Below are 18,404 nucleotides of genomic sequence, written 5' to 3' on the forward strand. Positions count from 1 at the left end.
TTGAGAAGAAGCCTTTCCACTTTTTACATTGTTGGGACATACTTAAGGACCAACCAAAATGGATGGAAAACCACATGGGGCAACAAAATCAGCATGGCAACGCTAATCCCACCCATTCTAACACTGTCGATGTGAATGCAGAAGAATCTATACCATCTAGCTTCACATCGAAGAGGCCACTGGGTCGAGATTCTTCGAAGGAAAAGGCAAAGAGGACTAAATCTGTGGACACATCTTCATCAGATTCTGAGTTCATGACACGCATGGGAGATCTTTATTTGGAGCGCCTGTCAGTGTACAAGACAGCTGTTACAACTGAGGAAAAGAAGTTGGATTCAATGAACAAAAATGAGAGGCAGAAACTGCTCCTAGAAAAGAAGAAGTTGAACCTAGAGAAATTAAGGCTTGAAAGGCAGAAACTAAAGGAGGGCAAGGAAGAGGAGATCATGATCTTAAGCATGGATTTGAGCAAATGTAACCCTCTTCTCCGCAAGTACTATGAAGCCAAGCAACATGAGATATTGGCTAGGGTTACTGGGTCAACTTCATCTGGCCAGTGATGGTCAGTTACTTAATTTGTTTGTTTATCATTTCTGAATGCGACGTACTCGGACTTTTTTATGTGAGCTTGTTGTCATCAGACCCAAATCTGGTTTGTACCAGAATGTTTTAGTACCTGTTTGAACTATTTGTTTTGAACTATTTGTCATGGTTTGTACCTCAATGTTTTAGTATATGTTTTCAACTATTTGGTTTGAATAACTGTGAGCATGTTGTTTTTTTTGTTTACCATTTGTACACACATGTGCTTGCATGACAGTAGTACTTCTTGTTATTGAATTGAAAGAGCAGCATGAGACACTACGACACACAGTACAGACAACAGACACTTCCACACTAGAACAAGGTAAACTAACAAACATGTCTAGACAATAACAGTTCGACAGTAGATAAGAACAGACATGACACAACTTGTTTCATTGCTTCCTATGCAACTCCGGATCCATGTCACGCCCAGTGATGGTGTATCAGATCAACCTGAAGATGAGTATATTTGTTGTGGTCTTTGAGTTGGTTGTACCTTTGATTGACGAAGTCGTTGCGCTCTTCCATTGAACCTTGACTTGTGTCTGCCAGCACTTCGATGTTTTCAAAGGTTGTGTTCAAAGCCAATGGACCTTTGTCTTCTATTATCATGTTGTGCAATATTATGCAAGTTTTCATGATGTCCCCAATGTGTTCAGGACTCCAACCGTAAGCAGGGCCACGGACCACACCCCATCTCTTCTGGAGTACACCGAAAGCTCGTTCAATATCTTTTCGAGCAGACTCTTGAATTGTTGCAAAGTGTTGCGTTCTAACGTCGTAGGGATTACGGATTGTCTTGACAAATGCGGGCCAGTCAGGGTAAATCCCGTCTGCTAGGTAATATCCCATATTGTACGTGTGACCATTCACAGTGAATGAAACAGGAGGTGTGTCACCGCTCAGATGCCTTTGGAAAAGGTTTGAACGGTGGAGAACGTTTATGTTGTTGCAGCTACCTGGCAGACCAAAATATGCATGCCATATCCACAGGTCATACGACGCAACAGCTTCCAAGATCATGGTAGGATGTTTACCATGCCCTGTAAACATGCCCTTCCATGAACTTGGGCAGTTACGCCACTCCCAATGCATGCAATCAACACTACCAAGCATACCAGGAAACCCACGTGACTCGCCAACTTGGAGAAGGCGTGCGATATCTTCTGCATTTGGTGCACGGAGATAGTACGGAGCAAACGCGGTTTGGACGGTCGTGCAAAAGTGTTTCAATGCCTCATGAGCCGTGGATTCACCAATACGTACGTATTCGTCCACGGCATCAGCCGGAATACCGTAAGCAAGGATTCGAACAGCAGCAACAACTTTCTGTAGAGCAGAAAGACCAATCTCACCCGCACAGTTTGGACGCTGAATAAAGTATGGATCCACTTGTTGCACAACATCAACAAGGCGCTCAAACACATGGCGACGCATACGGAACCTACCATAAAAATGTGTCATAATAGGGGTCATGAAGTTAGGTACATGGCAAAATGAATCTGGGCATTTTAAATACCTCCTGCGAAATTGAGCATCCGTGTACACCGGTTGCGCTCCAAAGTAGTCCGCTCGGATTCTTGCATCGCCGCTCATGTGATCACGATGAATCCTAACACGCCCTGGAATGGAACCACCATGTCGACGCTCGTTTCGTGCACGCCGCCTCCTATTGAGCATGTGTCTCGCCAACTGCAACTCTTCTTCTTCCTCTTCCATTTCTTCCATCAACCGAACAAGAAAATTCGATTCTAAGTAGGGGTCCATTGTTGTGGAGTTTGTAAAGGCAAGGTTGAGTGAAGTATGCAAGGCTCACTCGGTATTTATAAAGGAACTACGCTTCGGAGACAAGCCATCCAGTTGTCGTGCAGGGGAAGCAAGTCCATGGCTTCTCGAAGAAGAGTTGTGGCTTACGGTGCAAGCTTGTCAATTTGAAAAAATATTTTCGTACCGATAAAATATTGTGCGGCGCTTTATCGACAAAAGTTACACACAACAAAACAGCCAATGGTAATTAATATTGACAATTCTAATTTAATAATTTAAAAATTAATAAACACATTTTTTACGCATCATTTGTGTAGCGTGACTTGGGAAGAAAACAAAGAAAACTGAAAAAGAAACGGAAAAAGGGAATCTGTTAACACTGTAGCTTTAGGGGACCGAATTTAGGGGACGCTGCTGGAGACTGAGAATATATAGAGGACAGAATCTTTTAGAGTGTTCTGTAAAGGACAGAGAATATTCCTTTAGGGGGCGGAATTTAGGGGACGCTGCTGGAGACAGTCTTAGCTGCCATACAATCGTAGTTCATGAGGGCATTGATGGAATTTGGCACACTTCACCCACTCTCATAGTCTCATGGCCTCAAGCCTTGGTGGACCTAAGTTCTGATGACCCAGTGCACTTGGTCCGGGTTCTAGTATCTACCTGTGTTTTGTCCTTCGACTCAAATGAAGTCGCGCGCCGGGAGTCGGAGTTATTAAAACATGACCCCTATTGGACACCTCTCCGCGCTTCATGGGCCATTTGCCTATCGCGAGCCGACGCGCGTTAGAGTCCTTGCCCACAGCCTAGCGCGTCTGACTCCCTACTCTGCCTCACATGGTGGGACCCAACGACATGGATGAACCGCTCATGGCAGACAGTCTAAAATCAACGTCACTTAGACTGTGTTCAGCGGTTCCCCCTAAATTTCTCCCCCTATATTCCACTCACGTGCCACGTCAGCGTTCTCTTTCCCCCTATATCTCCACGCTCTATAGCGGTTCCCCCTATATCAAACCTCTATACCCCACCACACCAATATTTTATACTTTCATCATCAACTAACTCAACTACCATTCAATATTTGTTTTATTTTTATTTGCTCTATGAACAGTGTGCGGCCGTAACTTAGTACACAATTAATTAGCAAACTTTGTAAGCCTTGCCAAGCCAAAATCAGAAATCTTAGGCTCATAGTCATCATCAAGCAATATGCACTTGGAACTAATGTTCCTATGAAGAATGCGAGTGTTGCAACTGTGATGAAGCCACGCCAAACCTCTAGGACTCCCAATGGCAATTTTTAGCCTCAATGGCCATTCTAACTTATTGTCGGGATCAACTGATGCCTTCAGCTTCTTCAGACATTGGATATCAGTTACTGTGCCATAGCAAAGCTGACGGATCATAAAACAGAAGAGTAGATGGAAAAGAGCAGTAAAGGAGCATCTAACAGCCATCGCGGTGTTCTGCATTTTCTTAATTCTTTCACCACTCAGAGTTAGTCATAAATCACAATGATTGTTTAGTGCTCTGAGGGAAGAGAGTTGTCTTGACGAGAATACAAGATAACCTGCAAATGCCAAAGAACAAATCAGGTTTAACATTGAATTTACGAATCACAAGATCACCAATTATCCCAAAAATTACCATCCTTAAGATGCATTAGCTAGGAGACTGAATATCTGAATGCATTAGAATTGTCAAGCATAAATCCTTGAACCAAATATATCAATTCAACTACAAGGCTAAGTTTTTCAATAAGAACAGGTACAGAGGCTAAACAAACAAGCAACCTGGGCGCTAACTATGGTCAACAAGCACTAGAACACACAAGCATCCGAACAGAGCTATCAAACACAATCAGACTATGCTAAAGATGGACCCAGCAGTACCCAACACCAACATTTCGATCCGATTGCTCGCAGGAGGGCGCAGAACAGAACAGATCAGTCGTGGTAGCGGACCGCCGGGTCGGTGGGAACATGAACAGCAAAGCACATGGACTTTGAACAAGAAATGGTGAGACCCTAGAAGCCTACCTCAGCGTTCCGCCGCGCGCTAGGTTTCTCCACCGTCGATGCCCGTATCAGATAGGCTGGTGCTCGCGCCAGCCGAATCGAACCGAGCCCGTCGTCGATCTCGCAGCCTCCCACCCGGTGGTCCTCGCAGATTAGGTTGCGGGACGAGCTCACGCGCTCGTTGTCGATCCCTATCGCTCGAGGCCGGCGGCGGCTTCGGCGACGAGAGGTCCCCGAGGAGCGGGGTTGGGTGGAGCGATGACCAGCGGGGGCGGCGAGTGGGGCGGTGGTTCGCCTCGAGCACCCTCCGCGAAGTATTCCGAGCGCGCGGGCGTGTGGGCGAAGGAAGCGGCGGCGGGGGAGGAATGCGGCGTAGCGTGCCCATCCATTTAGCGTGAGAGAGAAAGAATCGGGAAGGGAGAGGAGGAGGAGGAGGAGGAGGACGCCGGTGAAGGGGAAGGGGGCGCACTGTAGCCCCTATATCGGCTACAGTGTTAGGGGAGGGGGAGGGAAGCGGACGCCGTTGAACACAGTCTTACTCTATGGTTCTCTTCATCTTACTTCACACGTAATCCCCATGTTACTTAAATTCTACCATAGACAAATTTTCCTTACGGATAGATTCTCAGATAACCTCGTTAGAAAAAACTGAATCAAACCGGGCTTACACCAGTAGGGATCAAAATGATAAAAAATGATGAAAAACGACTAGATTAATCTTTCATATTTTTTAACGGGATGAAAACGGAAAACAAACAGTCGAAATACGGTATCGGAAGTATCGGTTATTCGAAAATGATAAACTATACTCAGAAAGACAAATATTTCGTAGTTTCCCAAATACATACACAACAGCACTGTATACCATTTTCGGTGGCCATTTTTATTTTCGGCGGCCAGGGCGTGGCCGCCGAAAATAAGCAGGGATTTTCGGCGGCCTGCTTCCTGGCCGCCGAAAATTAGGTATTTAAAAATATGTCGGTTCCTTCTTCTCTGTTCTGTTTCTTCTCTCTTCTGTCCTCGCGCTGCCGCTCATGCGCTTCTCGCTGCCGCTCGCCCCACCGCGCTGCCCCACGCACCGCCCCCACCTGTCGCGCCGCCCCACACACCGCCCCTGGCCCGCCGCGCAGCCCCACGCCCCCGTAGCGTCGCCCCCGGCCCACCACGCCGCCCAACGCCCCCGAAGCATCGCCCACCCATGCCCCCGACGTGTCGCTGCCAAGCCCGACGCCACCGTCGCGCCGCCGACCACGCCGCGCTCTGCCCCGTCCCGTCGACCTCGGCTCCCGTCAACCTCGCCTTCATTAAGGTATTTTATTTTGCGTATTTTATTTTGTATTTTCGGCAGCCTTTTATTTAATTGCCGCCGAAATTAGTATAATTTTGTAATTGTGTTTGTTGATTTGTGCGTTTGATTAATATTATTGATTAGTGCGTTCGTATATATGTTATATGTTTAGGGAAGGCATATGTGGTATATGTGTTTGTTGATTAGTGCGTGTGATTAGTATTATTGTTTCGTTCGAGGCATATTGTATATGTGGTATATTTGGTTTAGTAAAGGCATATGTGGTATATATGGTATATGTGTTATATGTGGTTCATTCTTATATTGTTTAGTGGAAGCGAGGTTATGCCGCCAAATTTTTTTGGGTCCTGCTAGGTTCATATGGTTTAGAACATATCCTTACCTATACATGTAGGACCGATACCCTTGACGAAGTTGAATAATGTTTTCACGATATGATTCGGTTTAACAGTCTCAGGCATGGTTGAAGATCGTGCATGGATGTACAATGGTTGGAGTAGGAATGGACGTCATTTTGATGATTAGGTAGCCAAGACCAAAGATTTTGTGGACCACGTATTCTCCTTGTCATTAACCGGCACTGTCAGATGCCCTTGTAGGCGGCACGAAAATAGTATATTTCTTAATAAGAAAAGAGTTAGCCTAGATCTTTATCAGTTTGGATTTATGCCCGGATATGAGGTGTGGGAACATCATGGTGAGGTAGTACCCAACCGGAATGTAGAAGAGGAGGAGAATAATGATTGGGCTGGCGATGATGCGATGCATGAGATGCTAGATTCACTACGTCCAGAATTAAACCTAAGCTTCGAGGATCCTGCCACACCAGAGGTTTCCAGATTTTTCAAACTATTAAAAGACTCTAAAGAGTCGTTGCATGAACACACAGATGTGAGTATACTCGCTTTTGTGACTCGGCTCATGGCCATTAAGTCCAAGTACTTTTTCTCGAACAATTGTTATAATGAGATTTTAAAGTTATTAGGAGATGTGCTCCCAAAGCCCAATAAGTTGCCTAAAGGCATGTACCATTCAAAGACAATTATCAAAGGTCTCGGTATGGATTATGAGAAGATTGATGTGTGCAAAAATAATTGTATGCTTTTCATGAAGGAGCATGCGGAAGAGAAAAAATGTCTGAAATGTGGACAATTTAGATTTGTGGAAGTTGTTAATGATGAGGGTGAGAAGGTGTTGACAGATGTTGCACATAAGCAGCTCCGCTATTTGCCACTAACTCCTCGAGTGAAACAGATGTTTCTATCTAAAAAAACTGCTATGCACATGCGATGGCACAAAGAAGGTGTCCGTGATAACGATGACCTAATCGTGCACCCTTTAGATGGGGATGCATGGAAGGCTCTCGACACGTTTGATCCCGACTTTGTAGCTGATCCGAGGAATGTTCGAATCGGCCTCGCGACCGATGGCTTCACACCTTTTGGGCAAATGGCATCATCATACTCATGTTGGCCCGTCTTTGTTATTCCATACAACCTTCCACCTTCTCTTTGTATGAAATATGAATTTATATTTCTTTGCTTAATCATTCCTGGCCCAGACTATCCTGGAAAGAACCTCAATGTCATGTTAAAACCCTTGATTGAAGAGTTGAAGGAGCTTTGGAAAGGTGTTGAAGCATACGATGTTTTTTAAAAATAGATATTCAAACTTCGAGTTGCGTATTTGTGGTCGGTGCATGACTTCATGGCGTATGCTATTTTTACCGGTTGGAGTACACATGGTAGATTGACATGTCCATATTGCGGTTCAGATATAGATTGCTTCCGTCTTGCTCATGGTAGAAAGATCACTTACTTCGATTGTCATCGACGCTGGTTGCCCAGGAAACACCCCTTTAGGAGCGATAAGAAAAACTTTATAAAGAACACTGTGGTCACCAAAGGACCGCCTAAACGTCTTAACATAGCAGAAATATATGCTCAGCTGAACAATCTTGTCTTAAATGAAAAGGGGGACAAGTACGAAGGATTCGGAGTGGACCACAACTGGACACATGTGGTCTCTAGGAGCTCCCTTATATGTCGTCATTGATTCTTGTGCACAACATTGATGTCATGCACCAAGAAAGTAATGTTGCTGAAGCCCTCATACACACGTGCATGCATTTTGAAAAAACAAAGGACAATCTGAAAGCTCGAAGAAATCTAGCAATGCTTTGTGACCGACCAACCCAAGTGCTCAATGCCAACGGTAAGCCGCCACGTGTCTTGTTCTGTCTCACCTCTAAAGACAAGGTCGAGGTAATGAGATGGATGAAAAAATTAAATTTCCCGATGGATATGCTGCGGGCTTGAAAAGAGCTGTGAATTTGAAAACGGGAAAACTAACTGGGTTAAAGAGCCATGACTTCCATATATTAATGGAGAGGATTATCCCTGTCATGTTTTGTGGTTATATGCTCGACGCCATGTGGCAAGCAATAGCTGAGCTAAGTTATTTCTATAGGCAGATCTGTGCCAAAGAAATAAGTAAAAATATGATGGAGAAGTTGAAGAAAGAAATACCAGCGTTGTTTGCAAGCTAGAAAAAATATTCCCACCTGGATTCTTCAATCCGATGGAGCATCTACTTATTCACATTCCATATGAGGCAAAGCTTGGTGGACCTGTACAATATAGGTGGATGTATCACATTGAACGTGCACTCAAAAACCTGCGAGGCATGGTTCGAAATAAGGCTAGAGTAGAAGGATGCATCGCTGAAGCTTTTTTGCTAAAGGAGGTTTCATACTTCACGAGTGTGTATTTCGCAGAGGAACATAATGTCTATGCTGCTACCATGCGATACAATGTCGATGAGGAACCTCTAGTCAGTGATCTCAACATTTTCCAATGGAGAGGCACAAGTACTAGTAAGGGCATGTTCTACCACCTTAGCATGGATGAAAAAATTTCCTCATTGCTATACATGTACTCTAATATGGAAGAGATAGAGCCATATTTCATGTAAGTCTTTATTTTACCCCTTAATTTCTTTACCAAAGGAGCCATATTTAATTACTTATTTGTCGTATAGTAAGTTCGACGAGGAAAATTGGACTTATTCCCATCAGCCTACAAGCAAACAACTAGATATGATGCGATGACATGGGAGGCAAGGAAGACCTAATTTTGTTGACTGGTTTCGCGAGCATGTAAACTCTTTATATTCCTTACTTTCATGTCATTTAGCCTTTTACGCGAGGTAGTCATTTTAACTGTATTTTATTTGCAGTGCACAAAGACTCCTAACATACACGAGGACTTGAGACAGCTATCTTATGGGACGGTGACTTGCAGAACCTTTGGTCGATACGATGTGAATGGCTTCCGTTTTCGTTCAGACCAATTTGAAAAGTCTCGTCCTCGTGCAGCCACACGTAACACTAGAGTTCTGACTAGGGCACTCGATGCACTCGGCAGAGAAACTAATTATTATGGCATCATTCAAAACATCCTAAAGTTTAATTTTGCAGGGAACAAAACTTTGAAATTAGTATTCTTTCTATGTGATTGGTTTGACAGCACTAATGGGATTATGAAAGTTGCCTAGAGGGGGGGTGAATAGGCGGAATCTGAAAATTATAAACTTAAGCGCAACTACAAGCCGGGGTTAGCGTTAGAAATATAGACGAGTCCGAAAGAGAGGGCGCAAAACAAATCAACCAAGGAAATAGAGCAGATGACACGATGATTTGTTTTACCGAGGTTCGGTTCTTGCAAACCTACTCCCCGTTGAGGTGGTCACAAAGACCGGGTCTCTTTCAACCCTTTCCCTCTCTCAAACGGTCACTTAGACCGAGTGAGCTTCTCTTCTCAATCAAATGGGACACTAAGTCCACTACAAGGACCACCACACAACTGGTGTCTCTTGTTTTGATTACAAGTGTTGTGAAAGCAAGAATGAGGAAGAAGAAAAGCAATCCAAGCGCAAGAGCTCAAAAGAACACAAATGTCTCTCTCTCTCTCTCTAGTCGCTAATTTGTTTCGGGTGATTCCGGACTTTGGAGAGGATTTGATCTCTTTGTTTGTGTCTTGTATTGAATGCTATAGCTCTTGTATGAGGTGTGAAGGCTGAAAACTTGGATGCCATGAATGTGGGGTGGTTGGGGGTATTTATAGCCCCAACCACCAAAATGGTCGTTGGGGATGGCTTCTGTCGACGGGCGCACCGGACAGTCCGGTGCGCCAGCCACGTCACCCGACCGTTAGGTTCGACCGTTGGAGCTCTGACTTGTGGGCCACCGGATAGTCCGGTGCGCCTTCTGGCGCCTGCTCTGACTTCTGCGTGCGCCGGCGCGTACTGTAGCGCATTTAATGCCTTCGCAGACGACCGTTGGCGCGAAGTAGCCTTTGCTCCGCTGGCACACCGGACAGTCTGGTGTTACACCGGACAGTCCGGTGAATTATAGCGGAGCGGCCTCCCAAATTCCCGAAGCTGGCAAGTTCATAGTTGGTCCTCCCTGGTGCACCGGACATTGTCCGGTGGTACACCAGACACTGTCCGATGGCACACCGGACAGTCCGGTGCGCCAGACCAGGGCTGCCTTCGGTTGAAGTTAGCTCCTTTTATTTGAACCCTTTTCTTGGACTTTATATTGGTTTGTGTTGAACCTTTCGTACCTGTAGAACTCATAATCTGGAGCAAACTAGTTAGTCCAATAATTTGTGTTGGGCAATTCAACCACCAAAACTCATATGGAAAAGGTTTGACCTTATTTCCCTTTTAATCTCCCCCTTTTTGGTGATTGATGCCAACACAAACCAAACCAAATATAAAAGTGTAGAATTGAACTAGTTTGCATAAGGTAAGTGCAAAGGTTACTTGGAATTGAAACCAATAAACTTATTTCAATAGATGTGCATGGATGGTTTTCTTCTTATTTAAAATTTTGGACCACATTTGCACCACGAGTTTTGTTTTTGCAAATCCTTTGTAAAATTCTTTTCAAAATCATTCTGCAAACAGTCAAAGGTATATGAATAAGATTGAAGAAAGCATTTTCAAGATTTGAACTTTTCTCCCCCTTTTTCAAATGCTTTTCCTTTGACTAAAACAAAACTCCCCTTAACTAAAATTCTCCTCTTAGTGTTCAAGAGGGTTTTGCAAGTTTTGAAGATACTACTTTCTCCCCCTTTTGAACACAATAAGATATCAATTTGAAAAACTTCATTTTAAAATTTGGTGGTGGTGCGGTCCTTTTGCTTTGGGCTCATACTTTCTCCCCCTTTGGCATGAATCGCCAAAAACGGGTACTTGTGAGTGAGATATAAGCCCTTATTCAAACTTTCTCTCCCTTTGGCAAACAAAAATATGAGTGAAGATTATACCATAGTGGAGGATGATGTGGAATACCGAAAATATAATTGGAGTTGAGTGGAAGCGCCTTCTTTGCCGAATACTCCATTTCCCTTTCAATATCTATGACTAAGCATAATAATACACTTGAAAACACATTAGTCATAGACATAAAAGAGATATGATCAAAGGTATATAAATGAGCTATGTGTGCAATCAATCAAAATTCCTGGAATCAAGAATGTTTAGCTCATGCCTAAGTTTGGTAAAAGTTTGCTCATCTAGTGGTTTGGTAAAGATATCGGCTAATTGTTCTTTGGTGCTCACATAAGAAATCTCGATATCCCCCTTTTGTTGGTGATCCCTCAAAAAGTGATACTGAATGGCTATGTGCTTAGTGCAGCTGTGCTCAACGGGATTTTCCGCCATGCGGATAGCACTCTCATTATCACATAGGAGAGGGACTTTACTAAATTGGTAGCCATAGTTGCTAAGGGTTTGCCTCATCCAAAGCAATTACGCGCAACAATGGCCTACGGCAATGTACTCGGCTTCGGCGGTAGAAAGAGCTACAGAATTTTGCTTCTTTGAAGCCCAAGACACCAGAGATCTTCCCAAGAACTGACAAGTCCCTGATGTGCTCTTCCTATCAAGTTTACACCCTGCCCAATCAGCATCGGAATAACCAATTAAATCAAATGTGGATCCCTTGGGGTACCATAGACCAAACTTAGGTGTATAAACTAAATATCTCATGATTCGCTTTACGGCCCTAAGGTGAACTTCCTTAGGATCGGCTTGGAATCTTACACACATGCATACAGAAAGCATAATGTCCAGTCGAGATGCACATAAATAGAGTAAAGAACCTATCATCGATCGGTATACCTTTTGATCTACGGATTTACCTCCCGTGTCGAGGTCGAGATGCCCATTGGTTCCCATGGGTGTCTTGATGGGCTTGGCATCCTTCATTCCAAACTTGGTGAGAATATCTTGAATATACTTTGTTTGGCTGATGAAGGTGCCCTGTTGAAGTTGCTTGACTTGAAATCCTAAGAAATACTTCAACTCCCCCATCATCGACATCTCGAATTTTTGAATCATGATCCTACTAAACTCTTCACAAATAGATTTGTTAGTAGACCCAAATATGATATCATCAACATAAATTTGGCATACAAACAAATCATTCTCAATGGTTTTAGTGAATAAAGTAGGATCGGCCTTTCCGACTTTGAATCCATTATCAATAAGAAAATCTCTTAGGCATTCATACCATGCTCTTGGGGCTTGCTTGAGCCCATAAAGCGCCTTAGAGAGTTTATAAACATGGTTAGGGTACTCACTGTCTTCAAAGCCGGGAGGTTGCTCAACATGGACCTCTTCCTTGATAGGTCTGTTGAGGAAGGCACTCTTCACGTCCATTTGATAAAGCTTAAAGTCATGGTAAGTAGCATAGGCTAATAATATACGAATGGACTCAAGCCTAGCTATAGGTGCATAGGTTTCACCAAAATCCAAACCTTCGACTTGTGAATATCCCTTGGCCACAAGTCGGGCTTTGTTCCTTGTCACCACACCATGCTCATCTTGTTTGTTGCGGAAGACCCACTTGGTTCCTACAACATTTTGGTTAGGACATGGAACTAAATGCCATACCTCATTCCTTGTGAAATTGTTGAGCTCCTCTTGCATCGCCAACACCCAATCCGAATCTTGAAGTGCTTCCTCTACCCTGTGTGTCTCAATAGAGGAAACAAAAGAGTAGTGTTCACAAAAATGAGCAACACGAGATCGAGTGGTTACCCCCTTATGAATGTTTCCTAGGATGGTGTTCACGGGGTGATCTCGTTGGATTGCTTGGTGGACTCTTGGGTGTGGCGGCCTTTGATTTTGCTCATCTTCCTTGTCTTGATCATCGGCATCTCCCCCTTGATCTTTGTCCTCCTCTTGAGGTGGCTCATCTTCTTGACCTTCTTCTTCATCATCTTGAGCCTCATCCTCATCTTGAGTTGGTGGAGATGCTTGCATACAGGAAGATGGTTGATCTTGTGCTTGAATGGGCTCTTCGGATTCCTTAGGACACACATCCCCAATGGACATGTTCCTTAGCGTGACGCATGGAGCCTCTTCATCATCTAATTCATCAAGATCAACTTGCTCTACTTGAGAGCCGTTAGTCTCATCAAACACAATGTCACAAGAAACTTCAACTAGTCCAGTGGACTTGTTAAAGACTCTATATGCCCTTGTGTTTGAATCATATCCTAATAAAAAGCCTTCTACAGCCTTAACAGCAAATTTAGATTTTCTACCTCTTTTAACAAGAATAAAGCATTTGCTACCAAAGACTCTAAAATATGAAACATTTGGCTTTTTACCGGTGAGGAGTTCGTAAGATGTCTTCTTGAGGATTCGGTGTAGATACAACCGGTTGATGGAGTAGCAAGCGGTATTGACCGCCTCGGCCCAAAATCGATCCGAAGTCTTGTACTCATCAAGCATGGTCCTTGCCATGTCCAATAGAGTTCTATTCTTTCTCTCCACTACACCATTTTGTTGTGGTGTGTAGGGAGAAGAGAACTCATGCTTGATGCCCTCCTACTCAAGAAAGCCTTCAATTTGTGAATTCTTGAACTTTGTCCCGTTGTCGCTTCTTATTTTCTTGATCCTTAAGCTGAACTCATTTTGAGCCCGTCTCAAGAATCCTTTCAAAGTTTCTTGGGTTTGAGATTTATCTTGTAAAAAAAAATACCCAAGTGAAGCGAGAATAATCATCCACAATAACTAGACAGTACTTACTCCCGCCGATGCTTATGTAAGCTATCGGGCCGAATAGGTCCATGTGAATGAGCTCAAGTGGCATGTCAGTCGTCATGATGTTCTTATGTGGATGATGAACACCAACTTGCTTCCCTGCTTGGCATGCGCTACAAATCCTGTCTTTCTCAAAATGAACATTTGTTAGTCCTAAAATGTGTTCTCCCTTTAGAAGCTTGTGAAGATTCTTCATCCCAACATGGGCTAGTCGGCGGTGCCAGAGCCAACCCATGTTAGTCTTAGCAATTAAGCAAGTATCGAGTTCAGCTCTATTGAAATCAACTAAGTATAGCTGACCCTCTAATACTCCCTTAAAAGCTACTGAATCATCACTTCTTCTAAAGACAGTGACACCTATATCCGTAAAAAGACAGTTGTAACCCACTTTGCATAATTGAGAAATAGAAAGCAAGTTGTAATCTAATGAATCTACAAGAAAAACATTGGAAATAGAATGGTCAGGTGATATAGCAATTTTACCCAATCCTTTGACCAAACCTTGATTTCCATCCCCGAATGTGATAGCTCATTGGGGATCTTGGCTTTTCTCGTAGGAGGAGAACATTCTTTTCTCCCCAGTCATATGGTTTGTGCACCCGCTGTCGATGATCCAACTTGAGCCCCCGAATGCATAAACTTACAAAACAAATTTAGTTCTTGATTTTAGGTACCCAAACAGTTTTGGGTCCTTTGACATTAGATACAAGAACTTTGGGTACCCAAACACAAGTTTTTGATCCCTTGTGTTTGCCCCCAACATACTTGGCAACTACCCTGCCGGATTTGTTAGTAAGCACATAAGAAGCATCAAAAGTTTTGAATGAAACATTATGATCATTTGATGCTTTAGGAGTTTTCTTCTTAGGCAAATTAGCATGGGTTGATTGCCTAGAACTAGATGCCTCACTCTTATACATAAAAGCACGATTAGGGCCAGAGTGAGACTTCCTAGAGTGAATTCTCCTAATTTTATGTTCGGGATAGCCGGCAGGGTACAAAATGTAACCTTCGTTATCCTGAACCATGGAAGCTTTGCCCTTAACAAAGTTAGACAATCTTTTAGGAGGGGCATTAAGCTTGACATTGTCTCCCTTTTGGAAGCCAATGCCATCCTTAATACCAGGGCGTCTCCCACTATAGAGCATGCTTCTAGCAAATTTAAATTTCTCATTTTCTAAGTAATGCTCATTAATTTTAGTAGTTAATGTAGCTATGTGATCATTTTGTTGTTTAATTAAAGCAAGGTGATCATGAATAGCATCTACACTAACATCTCTACATCTAGTACAAATAGTAACATGTTCAACGGAAGATGTAGAGGGTTTGCAAGTATTTAATTCAACAATCTTAGCATGCAAAATATCATTTTCATTTCTAAGATTGGAAATAGAAGCATTGCAAACATTTAAATCCTTAGCCTTAGCAATTAATTTCTCATTTTCAATTTTAAGGCTAAAAAGAGAAGCATTCAATTTGTCAATCTTAGCAATTAAATTTGCATTGTCATTTTTAAGACTAACAATTGAATCATCACACACATCAAACTTTTCAACCTTAGCAATTAGTTTTGCATTTTTATTTCTAAGGTTGGAAACAATGTCATGGCAAGTGCTTAGCTCACTAGTTAATTTTTCATTTTTCTCTACTTCCTGAGCATAAGCATTCTTAACTTTAACATGCTTTTTGTTTTTTTAATTAGGAAGTCCTCTTGGCTATCCAAGAGTTCATCCTTATCATGAATAGTGCTAATCAATTCATTTAATTTTTCCTTTTGTTGCATGTTTAAGTTGGCAAAGAGAGTAAACAAGTCATCCTCATCATCACTAGAATTAGCCTCGTCGCTAGATGTTGCATATTTAGTTGAGGATCTTGATTTTACCTTCTTCTTCTTGTCGTCCTTTGCCATGAGGCATTTGTGGCCGGCGTTGGGGAAGAGGAGCCCTTTGTTGACGGCGATGTTGGCGGCGTCCTCGTCGGAGGAGGAGTCAGTGGAGCTCTCGTCGGAGTCCCACTCCCGGCAAACATGGGCATCGCCGCCCTTCTTCTTGTAGTACCTCTTCTTTTCTCTCTTCTTTCCCTTCTTGTCGTCGCCCCTGTCACTATCACTAGATAATGGACATTTTGCAATAAAGTGACAGGGCTTACCACACTTGTAGCAAACCTTCTTGGAACGGGGCTTGTAATCTTTCCCCTTCCTTTGTTTGAGGATTTGACGGAAGCTCTTGATGATGAGCGCCATCTCCTCATTGTCGAGCTTGGAGGCGTTGATGGGCATTCTACTTGGAGTAGAATCTTCTTTCTTCTCCTCTGTTGCTTTGAATGCAACGGGTTGTGCTTCGGGTACGGAGGAGGATGCGCCTTGCTCGATGATCTTTTTGGAGCCTTTGATAATTAGTTCAAAGCTCACAAATTTACCTATCACTTCCTCGGAAGACATTAGTTTATATCTTGGATCACCATGAATTAATTGAACTTGAGTGGGGTTAAGAAATACGAGTGATCTAAGAATAACCTTGACCATTTCATGGCCATCCCACTTGGTGCTCCCGAGGTTGCGCACTTGGTTCACCAAGGTCTTGAGCCGGTTGTACATCGCTTGTGGCTCCTCCCCTTGGTGAAGCATGAATCGACCGAGCTCCCCCTCGATCGTCTCCCTCTTGGTGATCTTGGTCACCTCGTCTCCTTCGTGCGCCGTCTTGAGTACGTCCCAAATTTCCTTAGCGCTCTTCAATCCTTGCACCTTGTTATACTTCTCTCGACTTAGAGAGGCGAGGAGTATTGTGGTGGCTTGTGAGTTGAAGTGCCGGATTTGGGCAACTTCGTCCGAATCATAGTCCTCATCCCCTACGGATGGCACCTGTACACCAAACTCAACAACGTTCCAAATACTAGTGTGGAGTGAGGTTAGGTGATGCCTCATTTTATCACTCCACATGTTATAATCTTCACCGTCAAAAACTGTCGGGGACCATAATTAGGGGTACCCTCAAGACGCCTAATTCTCAGCTGGTAACCCCCATCAGCATAAAGCTGCAAAGGCCTGATGGGTACGATTAAGTCAGGGATCAGTCCACACGAGTGACTCGATCACGCTTCACCCGAGCCTAGCCTCGGCCAAGGGCAGCCGACCTCGAGAGACTTCCGTCTCGCCCGAGGCCCCCTTTTTATGGCGGACACATCACCGGCTCGCCCGAGGCCTTGGCTTCGCTCAGAAGCAACCTTGACTAAATCGCCACACCGACTGACCAAATTGCAGGGGCATTTAACGCAAAGGTGGCTTGACACCTTCATCCTGACACGCGCCCCCGGCAGAGCCGAAGTGACCGCCGTCACTCCACCGCTCCACTGGCCAGTCTGACAGAAGGACAGCGCCGCCTGCGCCACTCCGACTGCAGTGCCACTCGACAGAGTGAGTCTGACAGGCAGTCAGGCCTTGCCAAAGGCGCCACGGCGAACTCCGCCCCGCCCGACCCCAGGGCTCGGACTCGGGCTAAGACCCGGAAGACGGCGAACTCCGCTCCGCCCGACCCCAGGGCTCGGACTCGGGCTAAGACCCGGAAGACGGCGAACTCCGCTCCGCCCGACCCCAGGGCTCGGACTCGGGCTAAGACCCGGAAGACGGCGAACTCCGCTCCGCCCGACCCCAGGGCTCGGACTTGGGCTAAGACCCGGAAGACGGCGAACTCCGCTCCGCCCGACCCCAGGGCTCGGACTCGGGCTAAGACCCGGAAGACGGCGAACTCTGCTCCGCCCGACCCCAGGGCTCGGACTCGGACTAAGACCCGGAAGACGGCGAACTCCGCTCCGCCCGACCCCAGGGCTCGGACTCGGGCTAAGACCCGGAAGACGGCGAACTCCGCTCCGCCCGACCCCAGGGCTCGGACTCGGGCTAAGACCCGGAAGACGACGAAACTCCGCCTCGCCCGACCCCAAGGCTCGGACTCCGCCCTGGCCTCGGCCGAACGACTTCCGCCTCGCCCGACCCGATGGCTCGGGCTCGGCCACGGCAACGGAAGGCAGACTCAACCTCGGCTTCGGAGGAACCCCCACGTCGCCCTGCCTAGAGCACAGACCGCCACGTCAACAGGAAGCGCCATCATCATCCTACCCCGAATCGACTCGGGTCACGGAGAACAAGACCGGCGTCCCATCCGGCCAGTTCCGCCGGAGGGGCAATGATGGCGCTCCACAAGCTCTATGACGACGACGGCCCCCAGCTCTCTTACGGAAGCAGGACGACGTCAGCAGGGACTCGACCGCTCTAACAGCTGTCCCTCCGCCAGGCTCCGCCGCACCTCCGACAGCCACGACATCACGCCAGCAGGGTGCCCAGATCTCTCCGGCTGCCACATTGGCATGTACCTAGGGCGCTAGCTCTCCCTCCGCTAGACACGTAGCACTCTGCTACACCCCCCATTGTACACCTGGATCCTCTCCTTACGACTATAAAAGGGAGGACCAGGGCCTTCTTAGAGAAGGTTGGCCGCGCGGGACCGAGGACGGGACAGGCGCTCTCTTGGGGCCGCTCGCTTCCCTCACCCGCGTGGACGCTTGTAACCCCCCTACTGCAAGCGCACCTGACCTGGGCGCGGGACGAA

At 45.4% G+C, this 18,404-nt stretch overlaps 1 protein-coding gene across 1 annotated transcript; it reads right to left on the minus strand.

Annotated features, from left to right (window-relative positions):
- Positions 1-803: 803 nt before the first annotated feature.
- On the minus strand, positions 804-2,377 carry LOC103634789 (protein ALP1-like). Its single transcript, XM_008657381.4, has 2 exons — positions 2,105-2,377; positions 804-2,029 (listed from the first exon to the last, which is right to left on the minus strand). The coding sequence occupies exons 1-2, from the start codon at positions 2,350-2,352 to the stop codon at positions 1,009-1,011; spliced, it is 1,269 nt and encodes a 422-aa protein (XP_008655603.1). The 5' UTR covers positions 2,353-2,377; the 3' UTR covers positions 804-1,008.
- Positions 2,378-18,404: the final 16,027 nt, after the last annotated feature.

Source organism: Zea mays, chromosome 8 (genome assembly GCF_902167145.1).
Source record: "Zea mays cultivar B73 chromosome 8, Zm-B73-REFERENCE-NAM-5.0, whole genome shotgun sequence".
Taxonomy (NCBI): Eukaryota; Viridiplantae; Streptophyta; class Magnoliopsida; order Poales; family Poaceae; genus Zea; species Zea mays.